The 21,445-nt window shown below is 43.8% G+C and overlaps 1 protein-coding gene across 2 annotated transcripts in view; it reads right to left on the reverse strand.

The window, feature by feature from the left end:
- Positions 1–403: 403 nt before the first annotated feature.
- The window catches only part of fasn (fatty acid synthase), a 57,886-nt gene continuing 36,844 nt past the window's right edge, over positions 404–21,445 (reverse strand). For both annotated transcript variants that reach the window (XM_083787198.1, XM_083787197.1), the window contains exons 30-43: positions 21,043–21,221; positions 20,202–20,321; positions 19,962–20,084; positions 16,826–17,049; positions 16,291–16,492; positions 15,529–15,680; positions 14,636–14,727; positions 12,018–12,412; positions 11,140–11,331; positions 10,502–10,720; positions 8,213–8,424; positions 6,535–6,633; positions 4,092–4,343; positions 404–2,926 (exon numbers count right to left, since the gene is read on the reverse strand). In XM_083787198.1, the coding sequence (XP_083643324.1) occupies positions 2,789–2,926; positions 4,092–4,343; positions 6,535–6,633; positions 8,213–8,424; positions 10,502–10,720; positions 11,140–11,331; positions 12,018–12,412; positions 14,636–14,727; positions 15,529–15,680; positions 16,291–16,492; positions 16,826–17,049; positions 19,962–20,084; positions 20,202–20,321; positions 21,043–21,221 (2,599 nt within the window). In that variant the 3' untranslated portion in view covers positions 404–2,788. The remainder of the gene's footprint in view (positions 2,927–4,091; positions 4,344–6,534; positions 6,634–8,212; positions 8,425–10,501; positions 10,721–11,139; positions 11,332–12,017; positions 12,413–14,635; positions 14,728–15,528; positions 15,681–16,290; positions 16,493–16,825; positions 17,050–19,961; positions 20,085–20,201; positions 20,322–21,042; positions 21,222–21,445) is intronic.

Genomic DNA, 21,445 nt, shown 5'->3' on the forward strand with positions numbered 1-21,445 from the left:
AAATCAGCCTCACGGTGGCGCTATAACAGGCCAATTCCTGTTTTTAGCTATAACTGCATCGATCTGTATACAACTTATGTATGCACACATGGAAAAACATTGTACCTGCATCCCTCCAACACGAACCTCCGGCCCAAATCTTCCTCAACAGCCTGTTATAGCGCCAACATGAGGGCACAACCTGACCTGCCCTGGTGGAGACCTGTGCCGATTGGCACTTTGTCTAGTTTTTCATGGTTTTCTCCAATACATTTTATTTTATGAAAATCATGAAAAACGACATACTATAGTAAGTAGTTTTTCATGGTGAAACATTATGAAAATCATGTTCGAAAACATGAAAAATGACATGTCGCACAACACAATTTTCACAATAGAATAAAACAATAAAACAGTCATCAAATGTTAGTGATAGACCTTTATTAAATTTTTGTTGACTAGTAACAATAAATACTGGAAAAAAAATTACAACTTGAGGAGCACACACTGTCACTTTCCTCCTCCTTTTCACTGCAACCAATCACCACACTTTAAGTGGAGCACCTGACTCTTCATAGACCTGATCAGAGGTCTCAGAGGTCAGCATAACTGTTTGGGATTCTACCAGTGACTGTGGAGGACGACCAGGGGCTCAGGAAAAGGTCATTGGAGTTCAAAAACGGCTGTGGCAGATGCTGCCTCATGCCACAGTGAATCCTAACGACGCACCTTAAGCAAAGGGGATTGTAAAATCTGACCCAGGATCAGGAATAAAGCCTGGAAAAACGTCACACAAAAGCACAAAGCTGAGCTAAAAGCAATAGTTGAGGTTATCAGTGGCTGCTGCTGTCACTACTGTCTGCTGCTACTGTCAGCGTATGTGCCTGCTTGGTGTGGGGAACAATCTGACAGGAACGCATTTTGAATTTAAAACTGATAATTTGTAAAATAAAAAAAAATTGTAAAATGAAAAATTGTAAAAATGAAAAATTTAAATAGTTGCACCCAAATTAACAAAAAGAAAAAAAATCAAGAAAAAAATCGTGTTGCAGTACTAATACCTTCTCCCACAGACCGGAGAAAGTGTTTCCGTCTCTTGAGTGTGAGTGAAATGCTAGTCTCCATAGAATAGACATAGACAACCTGAATCTTGTCTTTTTGCGTGACGCTTTTCCATCTGAACGGGCCGTCTTACACCTCCCTGCTCCGCAGCAGGAAGGCCAACCGCTCAGTGTTTCCACACACACACACGCAATAGAAACCCATCTACTTATTCACAACCTAAAGCGCTCATGGGGCAAGCTTTAATGTTCTGTGAGATATTTACTACAGCACCGCCACCTACCAGACCTATAGCAGGGACAATATTATTAACGTGGCACTATCCAAATACTGTACCCTTGCTCTATGTTCCACCCAAAACTCAGACAAGACTGTTTTGAACTGTGCTGCATCAATGGCAGTAATATTCAAAACATTTCATCACGTTAGTCTCATAAACGATACAAGATCATAGCATACGATCTGTCATGCTCCAAGTGTAAATTCAGGAATGTTTAACACTCTTTGATATCGATGATAAAAAACAAATGGCTGTTAAATTTGTTGAATTAGTAAATCCCCTGTGGTTATATGCATTTTAATTTTAAATGACAGCAAATGAAATGTGACCAATTCTTACGTTTAGCCATTAACCAAGGTGCTTGTACATATCTTCAATTTGTAGGATGATTAGAGACTTTTTAAGTCTTATTCTTGGGACATTATGGTTTGAGAAGTAAATAATATCTAAAACAATATCTTTGGGCCATATACTCCTTATTCATCTCATTGCTGCAAGGCAACAAAGAATGTAAATACAAAAAAAAAAAAGGATCATGTCATGACCAAAATGGTAAACACATCACTGGATAGCCAAAATAAACATAAAAAGGAAGACAAACCAAATGTCAATTACTTGCATTTTAGTGTAGTTCTATTAAAGATGAATCTTCCCTAACAGCTCAAGAGCAACAGCTCTGTTAAGCTACTGTACATACAGGTGTGACCAGATGTCTGCATCATTAGGGTTTTATTATAGGGTTTGGCATGGGCTAGGCTAGGGGCCGGGCATGAAACATGCACAATGCACATACAGTCACACATGTAAAAGAAACGAATGCAGAAGACCTGAATCCCCCTCACGTGCATTTGTTAAGGTGCATCGTTTAATTTTCTACAGTGGCTATGCACCCTTTAGCAGACAGGCAACCCTGGTTGGAAGTAAATGTCAACCGCTACAGGGATCTGTCTAGGAACTGATCTGCTGACATGACATCCACGCTAGCATCTCATGCTAGGCTAAGGAAGTGTGGTTATTTTCTCCAGTTGTTTTTAGTTGGTATGTGTACAGGCGAGACATAAACTCAATAACGTCACACTAAAATTGAATATAAGATAGAAAGAATAATAAAAAAAAAAGGTTGGTAACATAATGCGAAAACTTATTAAGCATATTACTGCACATGGTTTGTTCCCATGTGAACATACGCTGTGGCAAAGCAAAGAGCTTTGATAGGCTGGGGGTCCATTTGGGATTCGGTGCAACAGGGACATGGAATAAGGTGCATTTGGGGTGTAAGGTCCAATTAGGGCTGTGCAACAGCACAGAATCTATACAGATAGAAACATATTGTGCAAAATACATGGGATTCTCAATGTAAAACGTGCACCCACATTCCATGGCTATTCTACGCAACAAAGTTCTATCCGAAACATTCTGAACTGCTGAGTCCATTTCGAGGATGCCTGGCATGGGGGCGGGGTGCGACTAGCCTTCCCTTGCAGTGACACGTGGCTCGGCCAATGAGCTGAGGATGATGCTGCTGATTGACTCCACCCCCTTTCCCTCCAAGAAGGTGCGGTGGTCTCCCTCGATGATGTGGACGGACACCTTGCCATCACACACCTGGGGAAATAAAGACAGGCTTGTCAGATGGGACATAAATGTCCTCATTCATTCCGTGTTGCGACACGTTGTGAGCTTGCAGATCAGCTATTTTTTTTAACATGCGACACATCGTACGGCGAAGCATACATCAGGCTTCCCTTTTGTTTACTTTTTAGCTGAGGCGACGTAGTCAGACAGTCAGACACACATGGCTCCTCGGTGCAAAAATAAACAGTGTACACTACCCGACTTGACGATAATAAGGGACAGTATGTCGAGACACGGTGTTCATGTTGGGCAGCAGCAGTGCCATTCCGCAATGCTTTAAACTCTTCCCACTCCACTATGTCGGAACTAAAACCTTAGTACCCGTAAAAAGTCAGTGGCCGGTGCCTAGGCTGTGAGATATGGCATCGCACACGAGCAACCATGCTGCTCCAGCAGCCGGAAAACAAACACAAGCACAGCGGCAAATGGGAAGAGTGCAAAGCATCCAAAGCAAACCTTTTACACCGGGGACTACAGTTTGCTATCTGAAACGGAGAAGACGAAATTATTTGTGTCAGGTTTTCTCTAGTAAACTCCTGTCCTCCAACCGCCCTCCTCCCAGGCTCCCAGCAGAAAGCAGCATGGAATAAATATTGAGTAAGGACGCGCTGTGATTGGCAGTCGGTGGAAAATGCTCTCGCCACAGAATTTACTTTCTGGCCATAATAATCATTCTAGGCGGCCCCGGCTGTTGGTACGCAGAAGCGCTTCCCGGCGCTTGATTGACAGCGCATTTTGAATTTTGACGACGCATGCGCGGTGGCGCACCACTTATGTGCAGCTCTGTATATAGAGGATTTCTTATGCACGCAGCCAGTAGGCCAAGGAACACAATCCCTGAGATGTTGGTAATGTGTACATGCTCCTGTGTCTGCGTATACATACATATACATATACAATATGTGTGCATTGTATACAGCAGTGAGTCCAAAACGTTTTAGCTCGAGACCCAAAAGAGAAGTCTGATGTCTCCCTGTGACCCAAACTAGTGAAAAAAGTAGGTCTACTTAAACGGTTATTTATTTCGGCTATTTTCAGTGCGTGACAAAAGCATGCTTTCGTGGTGGGTTCTATGGTGGGTTCTATGGAATCCAAAGAACTGAAATCTGAGAACTTCAATCCATACAGTACGTACTTCACTCAGTTTGTAGTCGGCTCCCAGGTTGTCTCCGTAGTCGCTGCTGGTCTTGGCGCGCAGCAGTGTGACATTCCCGCGGTACTTGTCCGTGGGCACGTAGCCGTCGGCGGCCTTCAGCTTGGGGTAGAAGGTGGAGGCGGCGAAGCGCAGCAGCTCCCGGCTCACGTTCTTGTGGCTGGAGGTGATGAGGTCCACCGCCACCTTGACGCGGGCGTCCAGGTCAGCCAGCGGCAGCAGAGTCTCCACCAGCTGAACCAACGAGAGAGACAGATGGTCTGAGGTAGTGAGGATCGAGCTGTTAATGATTAGTAGGACCAACGAGAGAGACCAGATGGTCTGAGGTAGTGAGGATCGAGCTGTTAATGATTAGTAGGACCAACGAGAGAGACAGATGGTCTGAGGTAGTGAGGATCGAGCTGTTAATGATTAGTAGGACCAACGAGAGAGACCAGATGGTCTGAGGTAGTGAGGATCGAGCTGTTAATGATTAGTAGGACCAACGAGAGAGACAGATGGTCTGAGGTAGTGAGGATCGAGCTGTTAATGATTAGTAGGACCAACGAGAGAGACCAGATGGTCTGAGGTAGTGAGGATCGAGCTGTTAATGATTAGTAGGACCAACGAGAGAGACCAGATGGTCTGAGGTAGTGAGGATCGAGCTGTTAATGATTAGTAGGACCAACGAGAGAGACAGATGGTCTGAGGTAGTGAGGATCGAGCTGTTAATGATTAGTAGGACCAACGAGAGAGACCAGATGGTCTGAGGTAGTGAGGATCGAGCTGTTAATGATTAGTAGGACCAACGAGAGAGACCAGATGGTCTGAGGTAGTGAGGTTCAAGCTGTTAATGTGATGATTATTTTAATAAGGAAAGACACACAGGCCCAGGCCGTAGCGTAACGGTCTGGGCACCGGACTGGTGATCCAGTCGCGGTGTGCCGCGGGTTCGACTCCCGGACCCGACACGGCCTTTACCGCATGTCATCCCCCCATCTCTCTCCCGTTTCCTGTCAGCCTACTGTCTGTCCCTTCAAAAATCAATAAAAGGCGTAAGCCGCAAAAAAAATATCTTAAAAAAAAAAAAAAAAGGAAAGACACACAGGGGGGGCCCATAGAGTATATACAAATCATCCACGCTATTTGTTGCATTCAAAAGTGATATGTGTTTTCATAAATGTGTTATTAGTTGTCATTGCACATGCATCCATGTACCACACGAGCCACATGGCAGTTAAACACATGTTATGCTCTTATGTGTTTTGCATTTACTTTTTAAGAGCCTGCCCAGGGACTACAGATGAAATTTAGCTTTGGCTAACTCTGGCCCATTTACATTGATGTGAAAACTGATGTTGATTAATGAGCGTTGTCCCTGTCAAATAAAAATAAAAATAAAAATAAAAAATAAAAGTCCTGGAAAAGACTCGCTGTGATTGGCCAGTACAGTCACTTTGATTGGCAGTTGTGCCGAACGCTCACCCCAAAACATGAAGGCATGCATGCATTAATGTGTGTATTAATGGACCACTTTTCAACCTATCTTTATATAATTGGTCCTCACTAATGTTCATGATAAAATGCCACCAATTATTTCTATTCTGTCTGTGTCTCATGGGAGGGCTGTCGGCAGTTCAGAAACCCGTCCACCAGTGACATCATCGATTTGTTATCCAAGCTAATAGAAACGTCAGACTTTCTATTCCTGAAAACTTGCAATGCCAAAATTGAAGCCATCGTTCTCACGATAATGAAAATATAAACATATTTAAAACAAAACTTGTTTAAAAAATAAAATCTGCCTAACGATGGGTGGATGGGTTTCTGAACTGCCCACAGCCCTTCTATGAGAGACAGACTAGTATAAATAAATGAATAGGCCCAGGCCGTAGCGTAACGGTCTGGGCACCGGACTGGTAATCCAGTCGCAGTGTGCCGCGGGTTCGACTCCCGGACCCAACACGGCCTTTACTGCATGTCATCCCCCCATCTCTCTCCCGTTTCCTGTCAGCCTACTGTCTGTCCCTTCAAAAATCAATAAAAGGCGTAAGCCGCAAAAAAAATATCTTAAAAAAAAAAAAAAGAAAAAAAAGAATAAATGAAGATAGGTTGAAAAGTGGTGAAGTGGTCCTTCAATATTCAATTCAGAATCAATAATAACCCCCAAGTTATCAAGGTTCTTTATTATTTGTCTCCCAAGGAAGAAATGTGTCTTAGACAAAGGGCCCGCATGCGTAGCCCTTATGTCCATGTCACCGCAGTGCAGCGCCAACTTTTTACTATAGAGTTACTTTTTACAGTCAGGTTAATAATTCTTATTATTGATTCTACTTATTGATTATCTCTGCCCACTAGAAGTTCATGAGTTCATGAGAACAAGTCATGTGAAGCTCCAGAGGAAAGCAGGGAGAGGAGAGGAATGAAGAGGAGGTGAAGGACATACCTTGCTGTACTCCATTCCAGTGAACTGCTGGATGAAGGCACACAGAGCCTCAGTCTCAGCCTCCGACTCTTTGCCTGGAGTCAGCTTGGCCCGGTAGCTCTGGCACACAAAATACTACAGTTAACTCAATAGTTAAAACAACACACACAGTTTAACGTACGTGCGCGCATGTGTGTACATGCGTGTTGAGACTAGCCATGTATCCCACTGAGCAATAGTAGTCGTCTATTAGACGTCCGTCTAAAATAGTCTAAAAATGAACGTTCTTTTAGCGGTCTAAGCTTAGCCTAGAGTCCTAGACGTTGAAACAACGTTGTTACTAATCTAAGCTTAGACCGCTAAAAAAACTAGCTCATTTAGCCCATTTTTAGATGGCCATTTAAACTTATATTAGACAAAAAAAATGCTCAGTGGGATCTGGCAGTTCTGGCAAACGCTAGCAGGTGTCTGTCTGCCAGCTGCTCAAAAATAAAATAAACTCCAACACAGTTCAAGCAGGCAGAATGGTGGGCTCACGGCTGATAGGGGCTGACCCACTTCCATGATGGGCAGTTATGCTCCTCTGACTACTACTTATGGTAGCACATGATTGCTGTGTTCATTCATTGGCTGCCCAGTGCTTTGTGATTACTGTACACAGTGTACAGCTGTCGGTACACTGTACACTGCGGCACGCATTTGCTGGCGCAGTCAGTGTACAGTTGGAGCAACTGTGTGATGAGTGCAAGGGATGAATTAAAGGGACACTTCACCCCTTTTGCAACCAGATCTTATTTTGATGCTAAAATGTGTCATGAAAATGTGGTCTCACTTCCTTCCTGGACTACAAGTCCCCCCTCTCCTAGACTACTTTCTGGCCTTAGGGTGCAAATTTATAATTGTGCTATACTGTTCTACTATAAATACTATTAACATTTAGTGACTGCAGTTTCCCCCTGCCCCCTACTGGTACTAATAAGTCACATACTCGTGCTCATGACGGCCACATAGATACCCACGGACATTGCTGGTTGTAGGAGTGGTTGCACCACTCAAAAAAACCTTGTCATTTTATGGTCTACTCAAACAAGATGTTTGGGAGCATAAAGACAGTGTGCAGATCTTTTCCTCTCCAGTGGCATTTTTATAGCCTGAAATTACACCCTCAAAGCCATTTCTTTTCCATCTCTGAGAAAGTAACTTGTGAGTCAATTAAAGAGATGAGCCAATCTTCCCGGCAGCTAGGCTCCATTGTAGCCTGACAACGCGTTGTGGGTTCGAGTCCGAATGCCTACGGCCTTCGCTGCGCATCACTCACACCTCTCTCCTCGTTTCCTGTCTAACTCCAGTATCAATAAAGGCCCAAAAAGCCCCCAAAACAGGGAAAACAGCGGCTGCAGCCATGTCTAGTGATCAAGTTCACTGTAAACTAAACAACTAAAATGATGTAAAACTAGAAATTGTTTTGCAGCAATAGAAACGAGAAGGTGACAGTTGGGGTCAAAGACAGAAGCAGAGCTTGCATAGTTTACTGGACACAGCAGAGGTTGAACCATGTACAATTTAAACATTGGCAGCTGGAAGGTGGTAATTGGCACCTCGGTGTATAAAGTGACCTGTAAAAAGGTCAATGTTTGACGCGCGTGTGAATGGCAAGTCTGCACATCAGCATTCGAGTGCTCCCCCCCCCCCCTCTCACCTGCGTGTAAGCGGCCACATACGAGTGCGAGCCGTCAAACAGGAAGAGGTATTCCACGGGTCGCTTCTGGGCCTGCAGCTGAGAGGACATCTCAAATGCCACACAGGCCCCGAAGGAGTAGCCGGCGATCCGGTAGGGTCCCTCGGGCTGCACCTGCTTGACACAGTCCACATAGTAGGCTGCTAGGGACTGGATGCTGTCCAAAGGAGCGGCTGCATTGGAGAGCATACACATGGAGGACACATTGGAGGGTTTTTTGGTGGGGGGTTGAAAGCAGTTGTCCTTTTAAAGATAGAGTGTCGTGATTGTTGTACGTTTTGTATGCGTCTATGGAGTTAACATTACTCTAATAGACCCCCAAGTGTGGTTAGAATAGGGTATTCAATTATGTCTTCCCTGTGTATTTTTGGTTTCTTCCTGAAAGCCTTTGAGTCAAAAGTCCTAGTTGAAATACACCACTTTAGTATTTTTGGATATACTTTGACTCAAGCACTGGGGGTTGAGTACTTTGTACATTCAATTGACCCCCAGTTATGAATGATGAAAGCGCATTTAGTCAGAACGCCAGTTTGTGCATGTACAGTAGTTACATGAATGTGTGTGATTCAGATTCCTTTATTTGCCATTGTGTATACACACATAGGAATTTGTTTTGACATTAACATGAGTGCATTCAATAATTTTTTTCACAAATACCAACAGACACAAGACAACACCATGCAGGGAAAATAAATATAAAGTGCAGAGTTATATTTCATAGTGCATCAATTTTGCCGGTGTCTAAAGTGGCGGTGTCACTAGGGGGCAGGGGTGGAAGGGAAGTCAGAGACATTGAGCAGCCGGGCAGCTGAGGGGAAAAGACTTTGGCCCTTTCCCAATTACCCCCTTCTCCATGGCCCTTAGCCCTTCTGCTGATGCGCGTTCACGTGAGGAGGAAGGGTTATCTCAATTCTGTTTGGAGCTAGGGGTAGGGACGAGGGCGAGGGGTAGAATCCCCTTCGTTTGAAGGGATGTCGCGACGGGACTTAAAACGGAGCAACATCACAGAGGGCGAAAGGCGGACGAGGTAAGAAGCCTTTTTTGTACTTTATGGAGAAATATGATAATAACCAATATTATTTGAATGTATTAACAATCTGCATCGCCAAAAATATCGCAATCTCGAGCAAAGGTTAACGTTACCTCACGTGAACTAACAATATGCTACGGCGTTGCATTCATACAACGTTACCCATTCATTTGGCGCCGCATCGGCGCTTTATTCTTTTTTATTTATCGCCGGTGCCACGGTGATACAACTCGGATGCAAGCTAGCAACTAGCAGGCATCGGTCCGACCCCCCAGACCACGATATTCTGCAGTTTTGGAGCTCTTAAAAGCCGTGAAATAGCCTACTGTACCTACATAACACTGTCGCTGCATAACGTTGGCTACTCGCTGCAGTGATAGCTGTTATGGTTTTATCATGACCAATGTTAAGCTAATCCCCACAAGTTGCAAAATTTACATAACTAATTAGTTAGTTAGTTAATTAGTTTTTTCCCCCAGGCAAACCAGCTATGGAACAGATTGCAAACTGCTGTACAGTCTGGAGATGAATCACGATGGCATTTTCATTGATAGAAAATTACTCTGTTCTTAATATTAAAAACAATGAACACAGTGACCACAGCCCCTTCTTTCTATACTGTAAATAGTTTTTCCTTTTTCTAACCCTGTATATGATATATCTGTACCCATGCTATACAAACTGTTAATACAATAATCAATGAATCAGGTACAACTGTTGAGCAGGTGTCAGAATGAGCTACTGTATATCTAGCTGAATTACTTTCTGCATGGTGGGCTACCAAGATGAGACAAAATTACAATATATTTATTTTCTCAAGTACTGTACTTAAGTTAAGTACAATCTTGAGGTACTTTTAGATTACTGTAGTTTTTTTTCCAATTTTCTGTACTTTGTTTTCTACTCCACTACATCTCGGAGACAATTTGTTTTTTTACTCCACTACAATTATTTGAATACTTTAGTTTCTAGTTTCTAGTTACTTCGTCGATTTTTATTATTACAAAAACAAATACACTAACCACTTCAGCCCTAAATACATTTCGGGCCATTTGAAAATAGACAATCTCGTAGATCTGCTATTTTCAAAAGATTTTTTTTATAGATTTTATACATTCTGTATAATGAGTATGTGTGTTTTAGTCCAATTTGAATTCCGGAATTTACACGTAACAGAGCAATTTCTACATTGCAGCGTCGATACTTGTAACGTAACCGACCTTTGGTGCACTGCAGGCCGTAGCAGGGCACGCTGAGCTTGGAGGCGAGGGTCTTGAAGGCGGAGAGGGAGCCCTCTATGGGGTGGACCAGGAACAGCGGCCTCTCCTGGCTCTGCACCTGGTTGAGTGGCGCCACTGTGGGGCCGTCGGGGTTCACCAGCAGCAGGTCCAGGTCAGACTGCAGCAGCGTGTGGACCGAGCTCTTCTTCACAGCAGACTCTGAGGTTTGAACATGGATAAAAGCACAAATTAAATCTCACACGACTGTAAAAGAAAATGTTGCTAGGCCATAATTCAGTGAAATTCACATCATTTTGTGAAACAGCATTGAAAGGAGCCACCACCAAACACTAAGCGGCGTGTGTCCTGCAAACATATATAGCCATATATAGCCATATGGCTAACCAGTTGAAGAAATTGCAGATTGAGGCGTTAACAATTGCGGTTATGAAATATCTGAGATCATTAGACCTTTCTTGAAAGACTGAAATAACTAACAACCGAAAACGGGCCATCTACAAGCTTCGTTGCGACGTTAAGACAACTAAATACCGTATGATTTATTTTGACGAGCCTCGACGTCGTCGTAAAATGGTCTGATTCTACACTCAAGTCATGGCGGATAATCGGATATATACCTTCAGATCCTGCCGGCTTGCTGGTGGACAGCTCTCGGAGCTTGTTGATGGTGAGCTGTCGGATCTCCCTCATGGCCATGACGATGTCGTAGTCACGCTCCAGCGTCTGTCGCACCTCCACGCCCATCAGGGAGTCCAGTCCCAGGTCGGCCAGCGACGCGTCGGCGTTCAGGCTGCTCACGTCGCGCACGCCTGCGGGGACGAACGGATGAAAACGGGGATTGCGGAGATGAGAGGCACGGCACGATCTAATATTTACTCTGTAAATAAAGTGACGTCTATGTCATCATGGCAAGATGACAAGTCAAACAAAAGTATTTGCACACTTGAGGCCTCTGTCAGACTCTACAGCACGTAACCGCGATGTCCCGAAGATTCAATGAAATACAATAAAGAAACAAAAAGGTCTACGTGTTAATCAGCGGTGGGAGGAAGTAACAAAGTAAATTTGCTTATGTACTGTACTTAACCCATTCTGAACGGGCACCCATTTTGGTGTCATCATCATGTTATGCTTTAGCTATTGAAAAATAGCAGATCTACAAGCTCATATCGCGCGATTCCGAGCTTGTAGGTCTGCTATTTTTTTTTTAATCGAAGAGCGACTGACATTTCTAGAATCTGATCTCAGGTCAGAATGGGTTCATCAGACCAGTGTGTGTCCAGTGGAAACCTCGTATGAATCTGATCTCAGGTCAGAATGGGTTAATATTTTGAGGCATTTGTCCAATTTCCAATAGTTTTACTTCTACTCAACGTCTCCACTACATCTAAGAGGCTTCCGCTATGCTTTGCAAGGAATCACAGGGGAAAGCTTTTCCCCCCTCTGGAGAACACCAGAGCCGGAACCTTTATAGGTCTATTATTGTGATCTTTACCCAGAATATGAGCCACGGCCTCCACCAGGTCTCTCTGCCCGCTGCCCTCGCTCTTCACCACGCTCCTCTCGGCCAGCACGAAGCTGGACATGACGGCCCGCGGCTGGCACAGGAAGCGGTCCAGCACTTCCAGGCAGGAGGCGATGCGCTGGGGCAGCGTGCCGCCGATCACCGCGTCGTTGCCGCCCATGGTCTCCAGGACCACGCCCACGTCGCCGATGGCGCCCCACTGCACGGCCAGGCCGGCCAGGCCGTCGCGGCGCCGCCGCTCGCACACGCGCTCCATGGCCGAGTTGGCGTAGCCGTAGTTGCTCTGGCCGGCGTTGCCGCGGCCGCAGCTCACCGACGAGAAGGCCACGAAGTGGCCGAGGTCCGGACACGACCTCCTGGTCACTCTGGAGAGAGGAGAGGGAGGGAAAGATTAAAGCACTCGCACGTTTTACTGAATACTCCGTCACAGGTAAAAGTCCGGAATTCAAACTTTTACTTTACTACTAAAAGTACAAAGGTATTGGCATCACAATGTACTTAACCCATTCTGACCTGAGATCAGATTCTATAATCGTCTTCTACATCCTGACAGTTTTCTGATAAAGCTATGTTTCCATGTCAGTCGTTCTTCGATTTTTCAAAAATAGCAGACCTACAAGCTCGTATCGCGCCACTCGGTGGCGCGATATGAGCTTGTAGATCTGCTATTTTTCAATAGCTAAAGCACGCTTTAGCTATTTAGCATGCTAACACCAAAATGGGTCCCCGTTCAGAATGGGTTAAAAGTACCAAAAGTACCAAGTTCTCATTGTGCAGAATGTCCCATTTCAAGTTCTGCATGTGACGCATTGTGAGCTTGTAGATCGGCTATTTTCAAATGGCCGAAATGTATAGAGCTGAGGTGGTTAATGTATGCGTTGTAATAATAATCAAAACCTACAAAGTAACGAGTAACTAAATTTGACATACTCAAGTAAGTACAAATTAGATTTTTTAAACAGCTGCTTCTCAAGAACCGATACTAAAAACCGATAATAATAAATTATTAATAAAGGACATACTAGTGAGTAACGGTGTCAGCAGATAAAACAAATCAATTAACAGAACTGCAAGCATATGAAAATATATAAAATAAAGAATATATATACAATATATTATCGGCGCTATTAGTAATGTTATCAGATTATTAATAGCGCCGATGTCATAATTCCTGATATCGAGCCGATAAGTATTGGGGTCGATAATTATTGTGCATTCCTAGTACAAATACCTCAATATTGCACTTAAGTACAGAACTAAAGTAAATGTAATTAAGTTACTTTCCACCACTGGAAAAAGATAGATAAACATATTAATTTAGAATGCATGCAGTCATGCACATAAACTCTTCCCAATCTGATTTAAGACTGATTTAAGACTGAACAAACAGGCACATTTGCATTAATTAGATTATGTGTGTTGAGACAAGCTGTTTGTGCAGACCGGAAGGATTGGGACAGCTTAGAGTAGACAAACAACTATTTCTTGAATGTTTCCATATAATTATAACGACGTAAGCCCTTTATACTCGTGTGGCATACAGTATACGGTAGCCAATTGTCATTGTGACACGATCGTGACGATGGTACGCCCGTTCTCCCGAAATCCAATTTTAATATAGGATTTTTTTTACATCCAACCTCAACCACTGGTGGAGCCTTCCCCTCCTTCCTCCACCCTCTCTCACTGCTAAACTGTAAATATCATGTACCTTTTATTGTCTCCACCAGGCCGAAGGCATGGAGGGAGAGTATGTTTTGCACTCCGTCCGTCCGTGTGTGTGTGTGTGTGTGTGTGTGTGTGTCCGTGAGCAGCTAATCTCGGCCACCGTTAACCCGGTCGATGCCAAATTTTGCACACACACTCCCTGGATGCCAACGATGAACCTCTGCCCCAAACTTTCCAGAACGGCCTGTTATAGCGCCACCAGGAGGCCGCTTTGTGCAAAACAAGTTTTTGCACAGTACACCTACAGATTTTGTCCAAACATCGCGCAAATTGGTACACAGTCTCTCTAGAGCCATTCAACGAAACGGGTCTTTCAGATTTCTCAGACTCCATCCTGATTGGTTAAGATTGGCTTCCAAAGTTCACAGGAGTGCTCAGTTTCAAACAAAATGCTGCAAATCATGAACACATCGCGTGATTTCCGTGAAATTGTGCACGCACATTCCCACTAGGCCGAGGAAGAAATGCCACATGAACAATTTCAACTCAGCCTCAAGGTGGCGCTATAACTGGCCGAAAAGTGTTTTTACCTCTAATTTACTTTTGTTGCCCTTTTATCCAACCACCAGATGAAGGCAAGCTGCAATGTCCTACATTCCTATCCTGGTAGAGACCTGTGCCCAGAAGGGCACTTTTTCTAGTTTTATTTTGTTATTTTGTCATTATTGTTATTATATTGTTCTTGTAACCTGTCCTGGGGATATATTTTGGGCCTATACAGTAGGGCCTACAGTACGTGGCCAAAATAGTGATGCCAGGTTGCATGTTATTAGACCACCATCCTTCATAATGCAACTGGTGGTGCCACTGGACGGCTGGACCAGACAGCAGCGTGTAGATGTAGATGCAGCGGTTCTTACTTGTCCAGGTGAGCGGTGCCGTCATATTTGGGTTTGTTGACATCGAGGAAGAGCTGAGGGGTCAGGTTCTCCAACATGCCATCTTTCAGCACCTAGTTTCACATTCATTGGAAAATTAAGTTAGAGGCAGTGGAGAAGAAAAAAAAAGAAAAAGAAAAAAATATATACAGTACATATAGTTTTTTATATTATATCTTGTGCGATAACTAACAGTCGTGTAAAGGAACGGTTCAAGGACCAAAGCATGGATTAATCTTAAAATAACTAAGGATACAAAAATAGGCCATCTACAAGCTACTACACAGCTTGTTCTATTTTCAGTGTGTGTGACACAATTCCATATAGAAGACATGCTGACTTCTATGGAATGCAAATGCAGTGGTGGAAAGTATAACTAAGTATATTTAGTACAATATTTAGTTATTTGCACTTTACTTGAGTATTTCCTATTTCCAGTACTTTAACTTCTACTCCTCTACATCTCAGAGACCATTTTCTTTCCTTTTCTCCACTACAATTATTTGAAAAGTTTTAGTTACTAGTTACTTTGTAGATTTTAATTATTACAACACATGCATTAACCACTTCTACAAGCTCACAATGTGTCGCATCGAGATGCATTTTGAGTTTGTAGAACTGCTTTCAAAATATTTTTATTTTTAGAAATCGGAAAACTTGAAATGGGATATTCTGCATTATAATGAACACTTTTACTTTTACTTAAGTACATTTTGACGCCAATACTTTTGTACTTTTTCCTCAATTACATTTTTGACTTCCGGATTATTCTTTTTTTTAAAAGGGTATTTTTATATTGCAGCATTGCTGCAATATAAAAAATATTCCACCGCTGTGCAAATGACTGATGGAATCAACGTAGGGACGACAGTTACCATGGCGAGGTGGAAGACACCTCCCACCGGTCCGAGGCCACAGGCCTCTTTGATGAGACGCTCCGCCCCCTCCATGGTGCTGACATCGCTGGTGGACACTAGCACCTGCACGCCTTGACTCTGCCACTCACGCACACGCTTTGCCTGGTAACCTGGCAACCGGAACGAAGACACACACACACACACACCACACACACCACACACACACCACACCCACAAACACACACACACACCACACACAGGATGCAAACAAAATCAATAATGTTGAGAAGTTTCCATTGATTTTTGGCGTCGTTGTGAGGATTCACAGATTCGAGCAGACGCATCGGGAGTAATGTTTAATATTTGACTACATCGATTCAGAGACATCTGTGAAAGATTAATGTGGGATTCAGGGTATGGGTCACAACTGTTATGACACATGTAACTTTAATGTTCTCTCTCTCTCTCTCTCTCTCCCCCCCTCTCTCTCTCTCTTATGAAGGCACACTGCACATTTCTCTCCCGAACAATTCAGTGCTACGTGCTAGGTTTACGTATACGTTAATTATTCCTTGATGAAATGATTTGCAGGCGGTATACACTTACATACGTATATAGCATAGAACGGTAGAACAAACACACCACTGCTTGCATTGTAGACCAACGTCTCCTGCAGTTAGTCGTACCGACAACAACCACGCGTCTCCCCCAATGTGTGCGATGTCAAGGCCGCGATATGAAGCAACGCAGCGGTTTTGTGACGCATAACATTTCGCTCACCGTTCCGGATTCCTGATCTGGAGGTGAGCACCAGTTTGCGGGCTCCCCTCTCGGTCAGCCAATGAGCGAGCTCCAGACCGAAGCCTCCCAGACCGCCGGTGATGATGTAGGAGTGGGAGGCGGGGCAGAAGGTGCGGCAGATCGCCGGGAGGGAGAGAGGCGTCGCTGCCTGGGTGGCTGCACCCGTCTCCTCCGAACGCACCTGGAGACCACAAAGGAAGGGAAAGTGACATCATGCAGACCTTGTATTTAATTTCTGGTAAATATGAAGTCAGAACAAATTGGCCGCTGTGTGAATACAGTCAATGTCACAGTTTCTGTGATAGTTTTAGTCGACAAAATCAACACTGCTTTAGTTTGTAAAGCAGTCAAAGATGCAGTCTACCAGTCAATGTTGGAGCAGCTATACATGCATCTTTGCATCGTCATGTCGCCGGCTCCCATTGACATTGAACGGTAGACTGCGTCTTTGCGTCTGCCGTGTTAATGCAACTTTACTGTAAATCCCTCAAACTGAGGAGGGAGTTAGACTAACCTGAAGGAGGACCTTGCCGATGTGCTTGCCCTGGGCCATGTATCTGAAAGCATCCTCCACCTGGCCCCTCTCGAACACTGTGGTCTTCAGGGGCTGGACTACACCTCCCACAATGCCCTCCTTCAGCAGCTGGGAGACTTCCTCCCACTCCCGGTTGCCCTCCTCAAACAGCGCGTCCAGCAGGATGCCGTGGAACGCCACGTTCTTCAGGAACAGAGCCATGCCTGGACAAGAGACACAGACGCCATTATTGCGGGTGGGTTTAAAATTATTACAGTACAGTGTGGCTCCTTAGAGGCGAGCCTCCAAGTTTCTCACAACTAGACCGAATTTAATTAACTACCCAAATATTTTCACTTGTGTTTTATAAAGTATAGAAAGATAAAGTAGAGACTCTTCCTTTCACGATATCTGTTGTTTACATTGTCATATAGACCAAAGTATTCTTTTTTTTTTTGTTATCAAATGTTTTTTATTTTAAGACAAAAATCACAAGACACGTTAACAACATGAAAGACTTAAAGCAAACAAAACACACATAAAACACACAAAAACAAAAACAAACAATCCCACCCACCCCTCCCCCCCCCGAGACCAAAGATGTCACAAAATGTCATCACTTCAACCACTGTGCAATGAAAACAAAAAACAAATAATAATAATAACAATAATAATGATCAAACCATGCCCCCAACCAAATCTGCAATACCAGACCAAATCTCAACGTTTTCCTCTTTTGCACCATGCAATCTTGCTGTAGACATCTCTAGATAAATGATATCCAGAAAGGTCAAAGCCCACTGGCGAAATGACAATGTATGAGGCGGTTTCCAGTGCGAAGCAACCATCTTCTTTGCGGCCGTTACGCCAGCAAAGAAGACACGAATACGGGTGTTATTTAATGGCAACTGGGATACATCGTTCAATAAGAATAGAGATGGGGAGGGTGTGATGTTAACTTGTAGAATAGTCGAAAGGTTAGTAGCAACCAAATTCCAAAATGTGAGGACACTCGGACACTCCCACACCATATGAAAGAATGTACCTATGGTGTTTGAAGTGCAGAAAGTGCAGTTGTGATTATTTAAAATCCGCATAGCACACAATCTACGGGGGGTTAAGTACGTCCTATGAACAAAATTTAGATGAATTTGTTGATGATCAGGATTCCTAGAAGACAGGATAACATTAGACCACACTGTATCCCAACTCCAATCTGGATCTAGATTTGGTATGTCATTCCTCCATACAGTATCGACAGGCAAGGTCCCATAACTAGATTCTAATAAATAATCATACAATATGGAAACAAAACCTCTTGACCTAATACCACAGATAAGTCTATGCAAAGGGTGCATTGCAAGGGGGGTCTGCCATGGCACCCCATATGTCCTCATGGCAGTTCTCAATTGTAAATAGAAAAAAAAAGAGTTACCAGGCAAGTTAAAAATATCACATAAATTCTGGAAAGAACGTAAACCATTAGCATCAAATAAATCACCCAAAGTATGAATCCCCTTGGAACTCCATCTTGGAAAACGAATAGGACGATTGTCCAAAAGCAAACCATCATTGTTGAACACTGGGGAAAACGAATTCCATTTCAAATCAATCTTGCGCAATTTTTCAGCCGCTCTCCACACTGTTACTAAATGAGAAATGATTGGCCCAAAGCGAACTTTGCATTGATTATTCGTTATGTTTGAATAGATCAGATCTCTCAATTCAACAGGATGAACCAAACTCTCCTCAAGCTCTCGCCAACAAACCTTTATAGTTGAGTCGAAATATCTTAAAAGGGGGCGAAGAGTGAAAGCCCAATAATATAATTTGAAGTTAGGCAACGAGAGACCGCCATCAGCTCTGGTCCGCTGTAACAAGGAAAGTTTAAGACGTGGGCGTTTCCTATTCCACACAAATTTAGATATAGCAGAATGAATCTTAGTCCAATACTGTGCTGGCGGTGGCAGTGGGAGCATAGAACTCACAAAATTAACCCTAGGGAGGACATTCATCTTTATGATTGATACTCGAGCTCGAAGAGAGTTGGGCAATGACGACCATCTGTCTAAATCAAGACAAATTTTGTTCAAAGTGTCACTATAATTGTTTTTAACAGTAGCTTGAAGAGACGGGAACACATCTATGCCAAGATATTTAAATTTGTTCACTACTGGGATTATGGGAGGCAGAACAACAGATCGCATCTCCTCATTTAGCGGCAAAAGGGCTGACTTTGTCCAATTGATTTTGTAGCCTGAGATGGCACTGAACTGATCAAAAATCTTAAGAATGTGTGTAATTGACTGTGGAGCATTCTCAATAAACAGTAGGATGTCGTCCGCATATAAAGAAATACGATGTTGTGTGTTGTTAACTGAGATAGGTGTGATCGCTGTGGACTGACGTACTGTCTGCGCTAACGGTTCGAGCGAGAGGGCAAAAAGGAGGGGACTAAGGGGGCAACCTTGCCTCGATGACCTGCCTATCGTGAACAGAGGAGAACAAATCTTGCCTGTTAATACCATCGCTGTTGGATTTGAGTACAATACCTTAATCAATGTGATGAATGTGGGACCAAATCCCATCTTATCTAGCACCGCCCACAGAAAAGGCCACTCCAAACGGTCAAAGGCCTTCATAGCATCGAGCGACAGCACCGCAGCAGGAGATCGGAGGTCACAAGCTCGGTCAATAATATGCAACAATCGTCTAACATTATCAGTGGCCAATCTGGTGCCTATAAAACCTGTCTGATCACAATGTACCAACCTAGTCATGTAACCCTGTAAACGACGTGCGAGCACCTTAGCAAATATTTTTAGGTCAGCATTCAACAGTGAGAGCGGCCTGTAGCTCCCACATTCCGTGGGGTCTTTGTTCTTCTTCAACAACAAAGATATAATGGCTACATTAACGTCTCTGGAGAAGGAGCCCCTTTCAATCGCAAACTGAAACATATGACCAAAGTATTCTGTGTCTTGAAAGATTAGTAAAAATGCTAAAAATGGCTGCCAGTGTGGGCAGACTGTTCTAGAGAAGGATTCATTCATCATTCATTCATTTCATACTTTGGGAATTTAGGTTTTATACTATATTTGTGTGGAATTTCACGGTGATGATGTGTCACACTAACCCAGCGGGGAGTTGTTGGAGAGGTCATATTTTCCAATCTCCAGGAAGCGTCCATGTCTGGCCAGACAGCGCAAACTGGCCTGCAGTTTCTCTTCAGCCAGAGAGTTCAGTACCAGGTCCACACCTGGTCACACACACACACACACACACACACACACACAATGTGATAAAAACCAACAGCAAAATGCCTAGTGTGGTGTTGAAAATGAATTGGTGAGGTTATTTCTTCAGGCAGCCTGACCTTTGCCCTCTGTGTGCAGCAGGATGTGCTGTTCAAAGGTGGCGTCTCTGGAGTTGGCGAAGGACTGGGCTGTGAGCTGAGGGAACCTGCCCTTCAAGTAGCTCCTCTTCTCTGTAGAGCCTGGGGACAATAATTAACACATTAAAGGACTGGGCTGTGAGCTGAGGGAACTTCAGGGAACCTACCTCTTCTCTGTAGACTCAGAGCCTGCCCGGGGACAGTAATGAACAGTGAGGACCCTGAATGGCTATGCTTTATAGCCATGCTCAGATCAGGTTTCTTGGGACCGATCCCAGATGGTTTTTCTCACAATCGACTGATACCGATCTTGTACGTAATTGGAAGATGTGAATATTTCGAAAATGATTATGTGTGGGGAGGAAGGGGAGAATGTTTAGGCCTGTCACAAAGATGCAAAACGATAGTATACTATATATATATATATATATACGATTGACTTTTATACCACTTAAATGGTATAAAAGATCGGTTTCTCCAAATCGGGTAAATTGCAGATCACCAATCAAGTCAACGGCTGATGATGATTGGAGCACCTCTAATAGCAGTGGTTCGCAAACCCTTTAGCTCGAGATCCGGGACCCAGACGAGGGAAAATAGCAGATCTACAAGCACACAACGCATTTGCAAGCTTTTATCCTATCACAGCACTGTGAGGACCTCAATTGCATTTAGTTTCTTGTACCCCAAAAATAAATTCGTCTCGACGATTACATACAGTCTGACTGACCACTTTTTGTCCATGGCTTGGCCGGCATGGAAGCAATTTATTTGAAAACGGGACAGTGTGTGCAGCGCAGGTGTGCCGTAGTGTACTACTAACCTACTGTCGTGAAGACCTTGCACTTTTTGCTGAGTGCGATAGCGATGGCTGCCTGGCCGACGCCCCCTGACCCTGAGTGGATGAGCACACTCTCTCCTGGGCGGAGCCTGCCGCGCACTACCAGAGAGTAGTAGGCTGTAGCGTAGACCACTGGCACTGATGCAGCCTGTTCCAGAGTCCTGCATGGGGAAACGGACACAATTTAGGCACTTATTCCAGAGTGATTTACAGTAAGCAAGCAACAACACATGGTAATACATCAAATACACAAAAGAATAGTCATCAAGAATCATACGGAAGCTAATAACCTAGCATCTAACAGTAGAAAATCTGTACAGTAAAGCTATGAGTATACACTATAGAGTGCAATGTCTACATAAAATGCTATCCAAGTTTAGCCTTT

This window comes from Protomyctophum parallelum (genome assembly GCF_964188405.1).
Source record: "Protomyctophum parallelum genome assembly, chromosome: 17".
Lineage (NCBI taxonomy): Eukaryota > Metazoa > Chordata > Actinopteri > Myctophiformes > Myctophidae > Protomyctophum > Protomyctophum parallelum.